The sequence below is a fragment of the Lepidochelys kempii genome, chromosome 2 (assembly GCF_965140265.1).
Source record: "Lepidochelys kempii isolate rLepKem1 chromosome 2, rLepKem1.hap2, whole genome shotgun sequence".
In the NCBI taxonomy this organism is placed as follows: Eukaryota; Metazoa; Chordata; order Testudines; family Cheloniidae; genus Lepidochelys; species Lepidochelys kempii.
Genome location: NC_133257.1, coordinates 136,173,595 through 136,188,341, shown reverse-complemented (window position 1 = coordinate 136,188,341; position 14,747 = coordinate 136,173,595). Strand labels below are relative to the sequence as shown.

Genomic DNA, 14,747 nt, shown 5'->3' with positions numbered 1-14,747 from the left:
ATTTCCACCAAGGAAGTTCAGAATATTAAATAGCAAATTGTCAGTGTGGGTAGAAAGTACTATATATCTTTAGCACAAAAAGTGGAAGGCAAATCTTTCTGGAAACAGATCTGCAAATTCTGTCAAACTGAAAAATAAAAAGGGAAAAAAAGTTTGTATAAATCACAAAAACATATAATTTATCTTGTATTGTACACTTCGTATCCGTTGGTGGGTATTTCCCATCTATTTTCTCTCAAGGGCATTCCCCAGAAGTCATAAGCAGAATTAGTCACTCCTGGAGCTTCAAACTGTGCTCCACAAGACTTTAAAGCAACTTTTAAGTAGTGTACAGGAGCCAGTTCAATGAGGAAGAAAAAAATCTGTCAAGCCGTGAGATGGATTAAATAAGGTAAAATTAAATAATCAGAACTACTAGTTTCTTTGCTGGGTGTCATTTTAAATGAAAGCTCAGGCCTGTGTGTCCACTAAGCAGAAACTGACAAGTACAGGATGCTGACTCACTGAAGCTATTGTGGTTTTATTTTGTTTATGAGAGAGCATCAGAGCTACAAAATTAGCCACAGTATTCTGTTGAATTTTACATTGTGTAGCATTGCATGTGTAAATTTCTTAAACTTCAAAATGGTGCTAAAGCCATTCGATGAGTGTGTGAGCCAATTCCTCTTCCTTAACTTTTACTAAAATCAGATGAGACATTGCAACTAACACCCAATTCATTCTGTCTATTCTGCATAGATATTCAAGCTTCCATGGAAATGTTCACAAGAGAAATGGCTTGTCTGTGGGTCATTGACCAAAACTGAGCTCTCCCCACAAAAATGTCTAGTGTTGGCTGCTGCCTTTCACCCATCAGCTGTCTGCATGTCAGTGGCACTGTATGTATATAAAGCTTGAGTTGAGACAGTCAAGATCTCTGAGATAAAGTATCGTGCTTCCCTACAGCTGTACCAGTTAGCTAGAAAACCAAGATTTAAGCAGCTGCGAGCACTTGGGCAAAAATGTATTACCACAGTATTTATTTCAGTTCTCATATCACTGATTTCTTCTTTCTCTCTTCCTCTTCCTAATTGTGTGTGGATTTTCTTTTTTTAATGTATGCTGTGGTATGTACTTTTATTAGTGACGGCAAGGTCGAACAAGTGTGCCTTGCACTTGGAATGGAAGATGGTGAAGCTTAAAATAGTTCATAGATTCTGCCAGTATTCATTCCAGTCTTGGATTAGCCTCCAAGAAAGGTGTCTCCTGCATAAAATAATTATTTTTCCAGTACACAGTTGCATTGCATCAGAGGAGCAAGGTTATAATGGTCCTCCTCCTGGTGTTTTAGATGATTTTTTTAGGCATTGTAGACCCAAATCCTTAAGCATTTTGAAGGTAAGTGCTGAAATCTTCAACTAGATAGGATATTATTTGGCTAGCCAATGTAGTGATTTGAAGATATCTTTGAAGTTTGCACACAGTATTAGTTGTAGTTTCCTGTGGGCTACTGTTTTATGCCAAAATAGGCTATGGTGCTGTAGTCCAGTTGGGAGGTAACAAAGGCATATATTATTACCAAGGCCAAATCATCTGCCAGTATGGGTGGGGGGGGGAGCAGACTCCCATTCAGCTGTAAATGGTGGAATCCTAGAAAAAACGTAGGGCTGGAAGGGACCTCCAGAGGTTATCAAGCCCAATCCTCTAGGCTGAGGCAGAACCAAATAAACCTAGATCATCCCTGACAGACGTTTGTCTAACCTGTTCTTAAAAACCTCCAATGATGAGGATTCCACAACCTCTCTTGGAAGTCTATTACAGAGCTTCATTACCCTTATCATTAGAAAGTTTTCCGAATATGTAACCTAAATCTCCCTTGCTGCAGATAAAGCCCATTGCTTCTTGTCCTACCTTCAATGGACACAGAGAATAATTGATTTTCATTGTTTTTACAGCATCCCTTAACATATATGGAGACTGTTATCAAGTCCCCCGTCAGTCTTCTTTTCTCAAGAATGAACATGCCCAGTTTTTTAAATCTTTCCTCTTTGGTCAGGTTTTCTAAAGCTTTTATCATTTTTGTTGCTACCCTCTGGACTCTCTCCAGTTTTCCATGTTTTCTAAAGTGTGGTGCCCAGAACTGGACCCAATACTCCAGTTAAGGCCTCACCAGTGCTGAATGGAGCAGAACAATTACCTCCCACATCTTACGTGTGGCACTCTTGTTAATACACCCCACAATATTAGACTTTTTTCGCAGCTTGCACACATTGTTAGACTCATATTCAATTTGTTATCCACTGTAAATCTGAAATCCTTTTCAGCAGTGCTACCACCTAGCCAGTTATTCTCCATTTTGTAGTTGTGCATTTGATTTTTCCCTGAAATTGGCCACTCTCAGAAATCCCAGAGATCCTCCGCACCCAAAAGAGCAGTGTTCCCTAGTTTTACCTTTAACCACCGTTCATTTAAACTACACAGCCCGTGTAATTCAGTGAAAGATGGTTTATTTAAGAACGAATAGAGATTCTACTAGGGACAACAGAGAATGATGGAAACAAATGATTATAATACAAAACAAAATCATAAAACACGAACTAGGGCCTACTCTTTAAAAGTTCCTTTTCTATCTAATAAAGTAGATTTCAGTCTGTTGCAGAGCTGGCTGGCTTCCCAGGAACCAGGATCCAAACTTTCATGAAAGTTGCTTAACAAAATGAATGGATACTGTGCTTAATTATCTATGAGATGACAACTCCAAATGTGGAATTACATTTCCATACATTTAGTTTTAAACGATTTTATTCTTTCCTTTTTTATTTGTTCTGCATGGTTTTTTTAGGAGTGTTTTTTGCATTTATTCATTCCACTTTAAGGGTAAATGGAATAGTATATTTGGTTTATTATTCAGTTATTGCAGACATGATGAATTTGTACAAGAATAGTGCTATCTTAAATATCTGTTCTAATAGTGTTCTGTGACCAGTAATAAACACCGAATTGCCAAATGGCGATTGTTCGGATCTTTGGTGTGCTAGTTAATGAGATAACTAGCAAGTGAAAAAGATTACCGCACACATTGTGTATAGGGTTGCCAACTCTGACTGAAGCTATTTCAGGAGCTTTTTTTCCCCCCAACATGACATAATGTCATTTTCTTAAAATATCCTATTAAAAACTCCTGGATTGCTTTCAATAGTCACCAGGAGATTGATGCCACTTCCGGGAGACTCCCAGCCAATCCTGGAGGGTTGGCAACCCTAATTGTATATGTGGCATGTTCACAACAGTAGTGTATGGCAGTCTAATCAATGCAACCACTAACAGCATTAGATTGACTTACATTTCAGAATTTGTGAAGGAATAACTTGAGTCAATTAAACACAATCAGTGCCTTGTGTAGGCCTGGGTGTCATGTGGGGATAATTCCATAAAGAATGAGCAAAAAATTTGCAGATACAATCTTTCATGGTAACCAGGTCTCAATATAGTAGATTCTATCAGTGACAATATAGCAATATATTACTAGTGTAAAAAAAAAAAGAGTATATTCTTCTCTTTTACAAGTAAGAAGAAATACCTAGCTTGCATCATCCTGCAGATTTTAAAACCCTACTTATTAATGAGATACTCAATATTACATTTGGACAGCTGTCAACAACTTAGCCTGTACTCCTACATGTGTGTTACTGTTAAAATGCTGGTAATAGAATGGCAATAAAGACTACGTCTTAAGAAAATAATTAAAATCTTAGAAGATGTTGACTTTGATAATTCTAATGGCATTGAAATATAAATGTTATTTATAGAAACATGGGAAACACTTGGCGAAGTTGGGATGGCTGCCAGAGAAAGAGTAATCCAGAAGTAGCGAATGGTGAACAGAAACCCACGTTAAAACAGAGGACTAGATCAAACAGTTGTTCAAACCAAGAAGTTCCACAGGAGAGCAATCTACAATCATGCAAAGGGGAAGCAAACAGAGATTTAATCCAGGAAAAGCAAGATGGTAACATTTCTGAAGACTCTGACAAATTAAGGTAACGTTTTGGGTTTTGTTTTATATGTTTCTGATGGCATTGCCTTCTGTTTGAATGTCTCAGTATATTCAAAGCATTTTTAAAAATGAATATTAAAAAATAACCCAGCACCCTGTATTTGTCTAAACAGATAAGCACATTACTATTTTACAGAGGATAGTGCCATCCTAGATCACTTTGACTTCAGATATCCTTATACAAGTGTCCTCCTCTTTAAAAATTGTGAGCTACATATGTGCTAAATGCTACTGTGTGCTAGATGTATACCCATTCTCTAGTTATTGAAGTTCTTTTCTCTTTTTCTATATGAGAACATTTTCAAACTATTGTATAAGTATTTACTCCTCTTTTTATTCTCACCTATATTATCTAGAAAAATTGTATCCCTTTGAGGGAAAAAGATACTGCATGAAGGCAAAAGTCTTTATTCCTTTCTACCACCAGTTTTCAACTTTGTGAGTGCTTGTGAATTTGATGCTTGTGAAAGGAATAGGATTTAAAATAGATCTGTACATAGAACTCATATAGCCGGAACAATGGCTGTGCAAATGTAGATTTACCAGTGTTGCCCCCACCGTAGGTGTTGAAACTAGGGATGTTAGGGGTGCTGCTGGATAATAATAATGGATATAACCCATTATATCCAGGGTTTATAGTTTGGTTCAATGGCTCTCAGCACGCCACTATAAAAATTGCTTCAGCATCCCTGCTACACACTTCAATCCTAGTGAACTAAGTGGTCCAGCTCTAGTACTGAGAATAATGCACTATCTGACCCTTTGATTCTTGGCCTCTCATCTTAAATTGCCAATGAGGATCCTAATTGTGATAGTTTTTATGATGCAAGCACCAGTTCATTAGGAACTAGACTAAGTCCATTAACTCACTTTATATAGGACACAGAGTAGCCATCAGGTTTCGGTCACTACAAAGGTTGGCTGCGTTTGAACTGGGGATCTATAAATGAAAGGTTTCGTATCCCATGGCAAATCTGATCAAAATGGTGGGGTTTTTTTAGTTTTTCTCTCAAAACTTATATTTCTCACTTTTTGTCTATTCACACTGATGTCCTCATAATTTTTCTTCTCTATTTAACAGCGTAGGCCCTGACTGTATTCAAAAAAATGTTGAGCATAATCTTGACTTGTATTTGTAGTTCCAAAAAGTATTTATTTTATTAGTCTTTTTTTTCTATTTATGACCTTCGTTCGTGTGTCTTTTGTTTGTAATGTTATGAGTGTGGTCATTAGTGTTTTCGGTTTTACATTATACAGTCCTTGTGCAATGTTCTCATTCTCTTAGCAGAAGAAACTCTTGGAGTACTATACTTACGAATGGATAGCTCATCTCAAAACATTTGAAACAATTTGCTCTAAAGTGAAAACGTTATTTAGTTTTGTGTTTTTTCCTTTTCCTCCTCTGATTATTTTCTCCCTATATTTTAGTGTTTATTTCCCCTAGATTTCTTCAGCATGTTTTTGCCCAGATTAATTCTACGTTGCTATAGAAAAGAGTATTGGACTGTACATAGGCATTAACTCCTTTCAGGGTTCTCAGGACAAATTTTTTGGTGGCGTCAGAGTGCGGCCATCAACTCTTGCTGGTGGTCGCTCTCACACTTTTTCCTAAAATACTTAATTAGCTTTAGGAAAACCATATCATTGTAACTTACTTATTGCGAGCTAGTAAGTCTGTTGTGAAAGGTGATATTAACAAACATACAAGTATCACTTCACAGCAGATTTACTCAGCCCTGGCAAGCCTGGGTTCAAATTAAGCCCTGGATGGAGGGTCATGGAAGGCAGTGGGGGCCAGAGGAGATCGGGGCAGGGGATAGGCAATGGGGGGGCTGGAGCCTGAAGCCCTGCGGCCAGAGCAGGGATCACAAACTCAAATCACCATGAGGGCCACGTGAGGACTAATACATTGGCCCGAGGGCTGCATTACTGACAACTTTTCATATAAAGATACAAAAGCCCCCCGCCCCCATTCTACCCCTTCCATGAGGCCCCACCCCTGCCCCGCCTCTTCCCACCCCTTCCCCAAAGTCCCCACCCCAACTCCGCCCCCTCCCTACCCCTATTCCAACTCCTTCCCCAAATCCCCACCCCTGCCCTGCCTCCTCCCTCCTGGAAAGCGTTAAGCGCGGCCAAACAGCTGTTTGGTGGTGGAAAGCGCCTGGAGGTTGGCAGAGGAGCGGGGATGGGGCACACTGGGGGCACGAGGGGGGACGGGGAGCTGGGTGGGCCGCAGCAAATAACTCTGTGGGCTGCATGTGGCCCACATGTTTGAGACCCGTGGGCCAGAGCCTGGGGCCTGCCTCTGCGCAGTCAGAGCCCAGGGCTGGAGCCCAAAGCCCTGCGGCCAGAGCCTGCCACCCCATCATGCCTGGGGTGAAGCTGAAAGCCTGAGCTCTACTGCCCCTGAGCCAGTAGGGAACTCACAGGCTGCCTGCTCCTACAGCAGTGTGCCCCAGGTGACTCCAGAAGAGAGCAGGGCCCAACCCCTGCTGTTGGCTCCAGCAACCAACACCAAGGCGATGCATCCAGGAGCACTGGGGAGGAGAAGGGGGTGCTACTTTGCCCTCTTCCCCCACCCTTTCATCACTGTCCAGGAGAATGTGGCTGCAAGAAAAGCCGCTGGTGGCCGCATTTGAGAAACACTGTTTTAGACTATTAGAAATCACTGGTGATGTCACTGAAAAAGTGATTTCCTTAACATTTCACTTTCCGGTAAAGGCTGATTTTTTTTCTACGTAACCTCCATTACTATATTACTATGGACATTACTATAGCCATTTCTTATGGAAATAATAGCATGGGCTTTCTATAATCTTTTCAGAGTATTAGTTATTTCAATTTATCTTCTTTCAGACATAGATGTCAAAGGAATTACTATCACTAATTTTTTTCAACCTATATAGGCTTTTCATAATTTCCTCTTATTATATCGAGTTGCTTCCTCTGCTTTTATCTTAGATTTAATTTCTCTTTCCTTTTCAGGCACACCCCATTCAATTACCTGCTAACTATTCATGTCTCCCAATGATAAATGATATGTACATTTAGCTATTTCACTCTTTTTTTCATGTCTCCGATAAATTCTTGTTAATTTGGACTGCTTCTGTAGTCCCTTTCCATTTCTGTGTATCTTCCTCAGAAATTGCCTAAAACTGAATATGTGCACTGCGCAGTGGAGAGGGGCAGTTCCTTTGTTATGCCATTCTGCCGTTATGTACTGCAGCCCAGGCTTGCATTTGCATAGCACTACAAGTGTTCATCTGCCTCCCTACCCACTGCTGCATCCCAGGTCTGGCTTGAATTGTTTCTCCCCAGACATATCAGGCTCTGTGTTACCCAGACAGGCTCTCATTCTAGTCCTTTCTCATTTTCCTTTATTCAGAGCACTCTTGTTTTCTCCTACCCCTGCGCTCTGCACTCCTGGGGGAATTCTGCGCCATTGCGCAATGCAGAATTTTGCAGAAATTAACGTGCACACAGAATTTCATTCCCCCCACAGAAACGGGCTGCAGTGCTGCTGGCCGCCACTAGAGGCTGCTGGACCCAGCAGAGCCCAGCTCACACATAGAAGACAAGGCCGTGGGGGGGGGGGGGGGGAAGGGAGCTAGAGGGTTCCTGGCAGCTGCAGTTCCGAGCACTCCAACGGAAGGAGATGGCAGCGCGCAGGAAACTCCATGCAAGCCTGGGACCAAGCATCAGGCTGTTTCTCCCTCTGGATCTCTGGGGGGGAGGGGGTTCAGGTATCTGAGCAGGGGGCCCCCATGACTGGTCTCTGGGGGAGAGGAGGTTTGGGTGTGTTGTCTGGGGGGGGAACCCTGGCTGGGCTCTGGGGGTGGAGGGCTTGTGGGTGTCTGGCCCCCCTACTGGGCTCAGGGGGCAGGGAGGTTGTGGGCATCTGGCCCCCTTGCTGGGCTCTGGAGTGGGGCAGAGAAACAGGAACTGGGCTGTCATAGGGGTTTCTTTAACACTCTATTTCTGGGGGAATTTTTGGGTGTGTCTGTATTGTTACAGACATACTTGCTGACAGATATTTTGAAATAAATTGCCAAAATAATTGAAACTGGTGTGATTATGTAGTGTTATTTTGACAAATAAAATGTGAAGAATTTTAAAATATTGTGTGCAGAACTTTAATTTTTTGGCGCAGAATTCCCCCAGGAGTAACTCTGCCTGTGTGCATGTGTGACAGGTGTGTGAGTGACTCAACATGGTTTCCCCTTCTTCTGCGTACCCTGAGCCCATGGGAAGCTGCATATGGCACCCCACTGCCTCCATCCCTGCCCAAGCTTCTATATCCCACCTGCCTGCTCCCTCCTGACTTCTATATTGCCCGCAAGTCCTATCTCTTTCTTCACTACCCACCTGTGAAATTGGTATGGCCCAACTCCTTCTGGGCTGCCTAGCAGCATCGTAGCAGGGCTGATGATATCACTGGAGTGGGCGGGGAGGAGGAGGAAATGGCCATTGTCAGCATGCATGTGCTGAAGGCAGGGCATGGGAGTGAGCTAAGGCGATATTAATTTAACATTAGGCATTCTGCACATTTGCTATAGGAGAAGTGGAGGAAGGGAAAAGAGACATTTTTCACGCATGCATCAACAGCTGAGCATGATAGAAGAAGAGGCTTACTGTATACTTGTGGTTCAGGAGTGAGATAATGTGCATCTTCTGCAATCACTTTCTTTGATGTTGGGGTTGCTTCTGAAGTTGCATGTCTGATGCAGGGACACTGTAGATCACAGGCAAGGGGTGATGTTGGTGTATTGTTTTCAAACTGCTCCCAGCACAATTTGCTCCAGATAGTAGTTACTGATCTCTAGGTACTGGTTTTTGCCGCCCTGTCATAATTTGTAGTCTGGCTAACAATATAAGAACGGTCATGCTGGGTCAGACCAATGGTCCATCTAGCCCAGTATCCTGTCTTCTGACAATGGCCAATGCTAGATGCTTCAGAGGGAACGAACAGGCAAGCATGGAGTGATCCACCCCTTGTCCACTCCCAGCTTCTGGCAAACAGAGGTTAGAGACACAAGGATGGGGGCACTCCAGGCACAATTTGCTACTATTGTGAAATCTCTATTTTAAATTTAGACACAAATAAAGAAAGGTATTTTTGCAGTTTGGAAATGCATTCTACAGAGCTAAACCTCAGGACTATTATATATAAAACCCTGAATGGAGATGATATTCTTTATTAGTGTCTTTCCTGTATAGATTAGGCCAAACAATTTCTATATTAAACAAACACTTAACAGACACAAAACATTGAAAACAGCATAACACATTGTAAACAGTATTTGGAATACTATGTATACTTTTTAAACACAAGCTATTAGGCAGAAAAATTACCTTTGTTCCTTATACAGACTTCCCCCTTTCTCACTGTTACACATATTGAACAACTAGTTTTCAACATAAAATTTGCAGTTCTGCACACATGAACACACTTCCCTCTGATCTTATTTCAGAGATATTGTCTCAGGCCTTTTCCTCACTGCTAAAACTGAAGTGCCTTGACCTCACTGTGTTTTTACCTCAGAATAGCTCACGTACCTTAGTTACTTTGAGGTTAAAAAAAAAATCACCCTTTTTAGCAGTGAGGAAAGGGCATAAGGGCTAGATTCATACCGGGACTTAGGCATTGTGATGCTGAGCATCACAACACCTAATTTTTAAGTGTCTAGCTAGAAAATCACAGGAACAACACTGCAATTCACAAAAGCTGAGTTAGGTGCCTGTGCTCCCTATATAATGAATCGGGACAAATTGTCTTCTAAGAACGTGATTCACAAAAGCCAGCTCACTAGCTGTATTCCCCCAATGTAGCCAATGGGAGATGCCAGTGAGCGGCACGTGTCCCAAGCCTTGCCCCTCTCACAGAAGTTGGGACTGCAAGGAGGCACCTATCCATGCGAGCTATCCGCAGCTGGGAACCACTCTCCTGGACTCAGGCGTCTTAGGCGCTAAGCTGTTTTGTGTCAGAATGAGCTAGGCAGGTGCTAAGCAGCTGGAGGAGGTGCTGGTGGTAGTGCCTTCCTTGTAAGTTTCAGCCCAGTGGTTGGAGAACTCACCTGAGATGTGGGAGACCACTGTTCAAATCCTCTCTCTCCCTCTGCCAAGGAGGGAGTTGCACTTGGAGCCTCCCATATCCAGGTGGGTGCTCTAATCGCTATGCTAAAGGTTATAAGGTGAGCAATGGCACAACCACCCCACCTCCTTCTCTGGCCAGGCTTTGAATGAAACCCCATCTCGTAGGCAGCCCCTGAGCACTCCTACCAGATTGGGCCTAACCCACAAAATAGGCATTTGCCGGCCTATCTGCCCTGATTGGTGAGTCGCTCTGGGGATTTGGTGGGAGATAGGCGTCTGGATGCCTAGAATAAGGCCCCCCCCAAGGCCCTGCTCCCACTTTCTGTTCTTCCCCCATGGCCCTGCCCGTGCTGCTCTTCCCGACCTTGCTCCACCTCCCCCCCGCGAAGTGTGCGAGAGCTCAGGGCTTGCCCAGGACTTGGGGAGGCTGGGGTCATCTGGCGGGCCAGTGCTCAGGTCAGCTCAGGCTGGCCAGCAGGCTGTGGCTCAGGCCAGCCAGCAGCCCGGAGCGGCTGTGGCGGGCAGGCCAGGGCCTGTTTGGGCCAGGCGGTGGCCCAGAGCTCGGGGCAGCTGTGGCAGGCGGGCCAGGGCTCTGGCCTTGTCAAGGTTCCTTCCCCACTCTGAACTCTAGGGTACAGATGTGGGGACCTGCGTGAAAACCCCCCTACACTTATTTTTACCAGCTTAGGTTAAAACTTCCCCAAGGTGCAAACTATTTTACCTTTTGCCCTTGGACTTTATTGCTGCCACCACCAAGCGTCTAACAAATATATAACAGGGAAAGAGCCCGCCTGGAAATGTCTTTCCCCCCCCAAATCCTCCCCAAACCCTACACCCCCTTTCCTGGGGAAGGCTTGATAAAAATCCTCACCAATTTGCGTAGGTGAACACAGACCCAAACCCTTGGATCTTAAGAACAATGAAGAAGCAATCAGGTTCTTAAAAGAAGAATTTTAATTGAAGAAAAAGTAAAAAGAATCACCTCTGTAAAATCAGGATGGTAAATACCTTGCAGGGTAATTAGATGCAAAACAGAGAATCCCTCTAGGCAAAACCTTAAGTTACAAAAAGACACAAAAACAGGAATATACATTCCATTCTGCATAGCTTATTTTATCAGCCATTTAAACAAACAGAATCTAACGCATATCTAGCTAGATTACTTACTAAGTTCTAAGACTCCATTCCTTTTTTGTTTCTCCCCCCCGTTTTGAAAGTATCTTGTCTCCTCATTGGTCATTTTTGGTCAGGTGCCAGTGAGGTTATCCCAGCTTCTTAACCTTTTACAGGTGAAAGGGTTTTTCCTCTGGCCAGGAGGGATTTTAAAGGTGTTTACCCTTCCCTTTATATTTATGACAGGTCTGCTTGGGTATTAACTTCACAGCTTTAGCATGTCTATGTAGATGAGCCTTTAGTAAGTAAAGGGAAGGGAATAAGGGAAATTGAGGGGGGAAAATGCACGTGCATGTGCACACACACACTGCAGACATTCAGGTGCAAATATTTTTGATTATGTTCTCCCCACAATCAGTGTCAGAGTTGTCAAGCCATGAACAATAATGGTGCATTAAACACCTCTGTGTCAGCATAGTGTGTCTCCTCACTGCTAAGAAAATGTTTTTACTGTAGAGTAACGAACATGCATTAGCCTTCCCACTGTAAAAACACAGTGGAGATAAGGCACGATAGTTTCACGAAAAGGCAGACTAGGTTAGGTCAGCACTGTGTCCCCTGCCAAACCAATGCTAATGAGTTCCTGATGCTGCCCCCTGACCCACCTGTACAGTCAGTCCACCCTGGCCCTGTCCTCCACCCTGGCCGCACAGCAGGGAGTGCGGCCTAACTCTGCCCATGTGAGGGCACTGGGCGGCTTCAGTGCGTGTTACTGAGCATGCTCCATATCAGCAAAGCTGTGGATTGTGATGTCACATGGGCAGTTAGAGTTCTTGCCAAAAAGCTTTGGAAGCCGTGTAAGAACAAAAGGGGGGAGGGATGTCACGCGCAATGCGTTTGCACTGGATGAGGGAGCGCTGCAGTTTAACCCCTCGGCTGCTGGCTCTGTTCTTTGTCCGCCTCGTGCCATGGCTGCCGCATGGGGCGGCCGGTCTGAGCTGGGAGCACCCCTGGCTGCAGAGGTCCGAGTGTGTCGTGGGGCTGTCATGGCAACTGGTAACAGGGCGCTGTTGTAGCATGAGGACCACAGGCCTCTCCCCTGACCCCCCCTCTCCCCTGTCTGCTGACGTGAGGCAGGGGGCTGAGGAAACGGATGAGGGTAGGCCCTGTGTTGAGGGAGCTCCCCCACTCTGTCCCCGGCCTGGGCTGGTCTGAGCAGGTCACTGTGTGATGGTGAATGTAGCTGAGCCGGTTCCAGGGCCCCAGCGGAGGCAAAGCCCCTCTGGGCCTGGCTGGCACCAGGGCTGTTCACCTGCCACTGCTGCTCTCTGGGCCGGAATGGTAGAGGAGTGGGACTTGCAATAGCTTACTCGTCTGTGAGCTTGGCAGATAATAGCCATGGTCTTTTTAAAGCACTGTTGTTTCTTGTTGTTTTCACACTTGCAGGAAATTGTGTATGCATGTGAGGCAATAATTATTTAGTGATCAACTCTGAGCAGTTCTCAAGCAGTGTTTTTCTTACATTGCCTAGCTGTACATTTTGATTATTATTGCTGGAAATGTTTTTCTGTTGGTCTGTGCATGTACGGTGAAATCAGCGTTGACTCAAGTTTACTGATAAAAATCCTTCGAGGTTTAACGATCGACACTAATGTTCCTGTTTCAGTAACTCTTTACGTGTTGCAGAGCTCTCTGACATGCAAGCTCAGATCAGTCACCTGTGGAAATGAGCAGGGGCGTATTTCTTGACAAGTCTCAAAAAAAATAAAAATGGCTCTGCCTTTCAAAACAAGCCCAACCCATTTCAGAGGGAGGGAAGTGGGGATATTTATACAAATTCCATAATTTTTTTAGTAATGTAAACACACACACACATGTATTATTTTAGTAAGGGTAATGTGTAACAATGTTGTATGCAGCAAAACTAGTGGTGGAAATAATAAAGGGGGAGAGGAGTGGGACTTGCAAAGCAGCATCCACCCTGCAAGCTCAGTGGGCTTCCTGTGCACCTTTTCCGGGCTGTAACATCCCACTCGGGGGGGTGGGGGTGGGGCTGGGGCTGGGGCTCCCCTTAGCCAGCCGGGTTCACCACCTCCCCCCATACTTACTTGGGCTGGGACTGCACCCCTCAGTGCCTCCACTCCCTCCTGCTCCTCCCAGGCACAGACCGCCCGGGGAACAGCTGCACCAGCTGTTTTGGGTGACTGCAGCTTGAAGTTCAGACTTCAGGGCCCCCCAAACAGCTAGGGAGTGCACACGCTGAGCTTGTTCTATGCACCCTGCAGGTTCCGGGGCGGCTGGAGGCGGCATGTGCTACTCAGCTTCCCGGGTTCACCAGTCATCGCCCTGGAGTCCAAGGGAGGCGACTGGTGAACCCGGGAAGCTGAGTAGCACATGCCGCCTCCGCGGCCGCCCCGGAACCTGCATGGGGCAGAATAAGAAGCAAACACTTCCGGCGGAAGCTCACTCCCAGCCCAAAATAAAGCAGCGGGAGCTCGCGCCCTAGCCCCCCCCCCCCTCCCCCAGACGCCCAACTTTGTGACATTTAGAGCAACTTTCAACAAGCAGGCGCCCCGGGCTGCTTCTCGGCAGGGGGGCGGCTCCGCGCGGAGGGGGCGGGCGAGCCGGAGCCAGCAGCTGCTGCTGGAGCCGGCGCGGTGGCTGCATGAGGATCCGAACAGCCGCGCGGAGAAGAGGCCCGTGCTTAGAGGCCACCTTGCCGTGAGCCCGGCGTGACTTCGGCTTCCCGGGCAGCACCAAGGGATCCAGGCTGAGTAACGAAGGGCGCGGCGGGCTCCCGGCACGGTGAGTCCCGCCCGAGCTGCGCGGTGTCAGGCCAGGGCGGGCGGTTTCTGAAAACACTTTCTGGGTTTTGTGCCTATATTTAAAGTCACACGGGAAGGCTATTCGCTGAGACGGTTTCATTTATTGGGTGTTCTTTGGCATCTGTTACTCCTTTTCTATGTCAGGATTGATTATTCTATAAATAAATACTAGGTTTGAACGGATACAGCACATAGAATTGGGTGATTTAAAAGGTGTAACGTTGTGCATTAACCTTGTTGGAAAGCTTTAGAAATTGTATAAAGGTTCTGTTCTACTGGAAGTAGATTTAGAGTATAAATCAACTAGAATATTGCATTTAGGTGTTTTCGTATAATTATAAATCTTGGCCTTTAACATTTTCAGGTAGGTTACAAACATCAATTAATCCTCACCACACCCATTTTAGTTGCTTAATCTTAGTTTAATAATTGAAGTCATGTGATTTAGCCAGTCTACCTTTTTGTTCCCTTATTAAGAGTCAACTAATAGGAGCAGAGCGTCCTACCCATGAGTAAGTGTCTGAAGGGTAAAAATGAAAACAGGAGAAGGATGTTTTAAGGATATCAAAGAAGTAAAAAACTTCTTCTTTTTTTTTTTTTTATGGAGACAGACTTAAAACGTGTCTGTACGTATTTTACCTGCTGCTATTAAAAGATGTAAGTGATGCTGAAGATTACCA

The 14,747-nt window shown here is 44.8% G+C and overlaps 2 protein-coding genes across 6 annotated transcripts in view; one reads left to right on the top strand and one right to left on the bottom strand.

The window, feature by feature from the left end:
* ANKH (ANKH inorganic pyrophosphate transport regulator) overlaps positions 1-14,747 on the bottom strand; it is a 281,913-nt gene that overhangs the window by 77,452 nt on the left and 189,714 nt on the right. The window lies entirely within an intron of this gene.
* Positions 1-14,747, top strand: part of OTULIN (OTU deubiquitinase with linear linkage specificity) — a 50,528-nt gene that overhangs the window by 6,107 nt on the left and 29,674 nt on the right. The window contains exons 1-2 of one of the 4 annotated variants that reach the window (XM_073332304.1): positions 769-878; positions 3,789-4,019. In XM_073332304.1, coding sequence (XP_073188405.1) covers positions 865-878; positions 3,789-4,019 — 245 coding nt within the window. In that variant the 5' untranslated portion in view covers positions 769-864. Of the gene's footprint in view, positions 1-768; positions 879-3,788; positions 4,020-13,664; positions 14,048-14,544; positions 14,725-14,747 lie in introns of those variants that run through there. The other 3 variants (XM_073332303.1, XM_073332301.1, XM_073332302.1) reach the window with 3 other exon arrangements.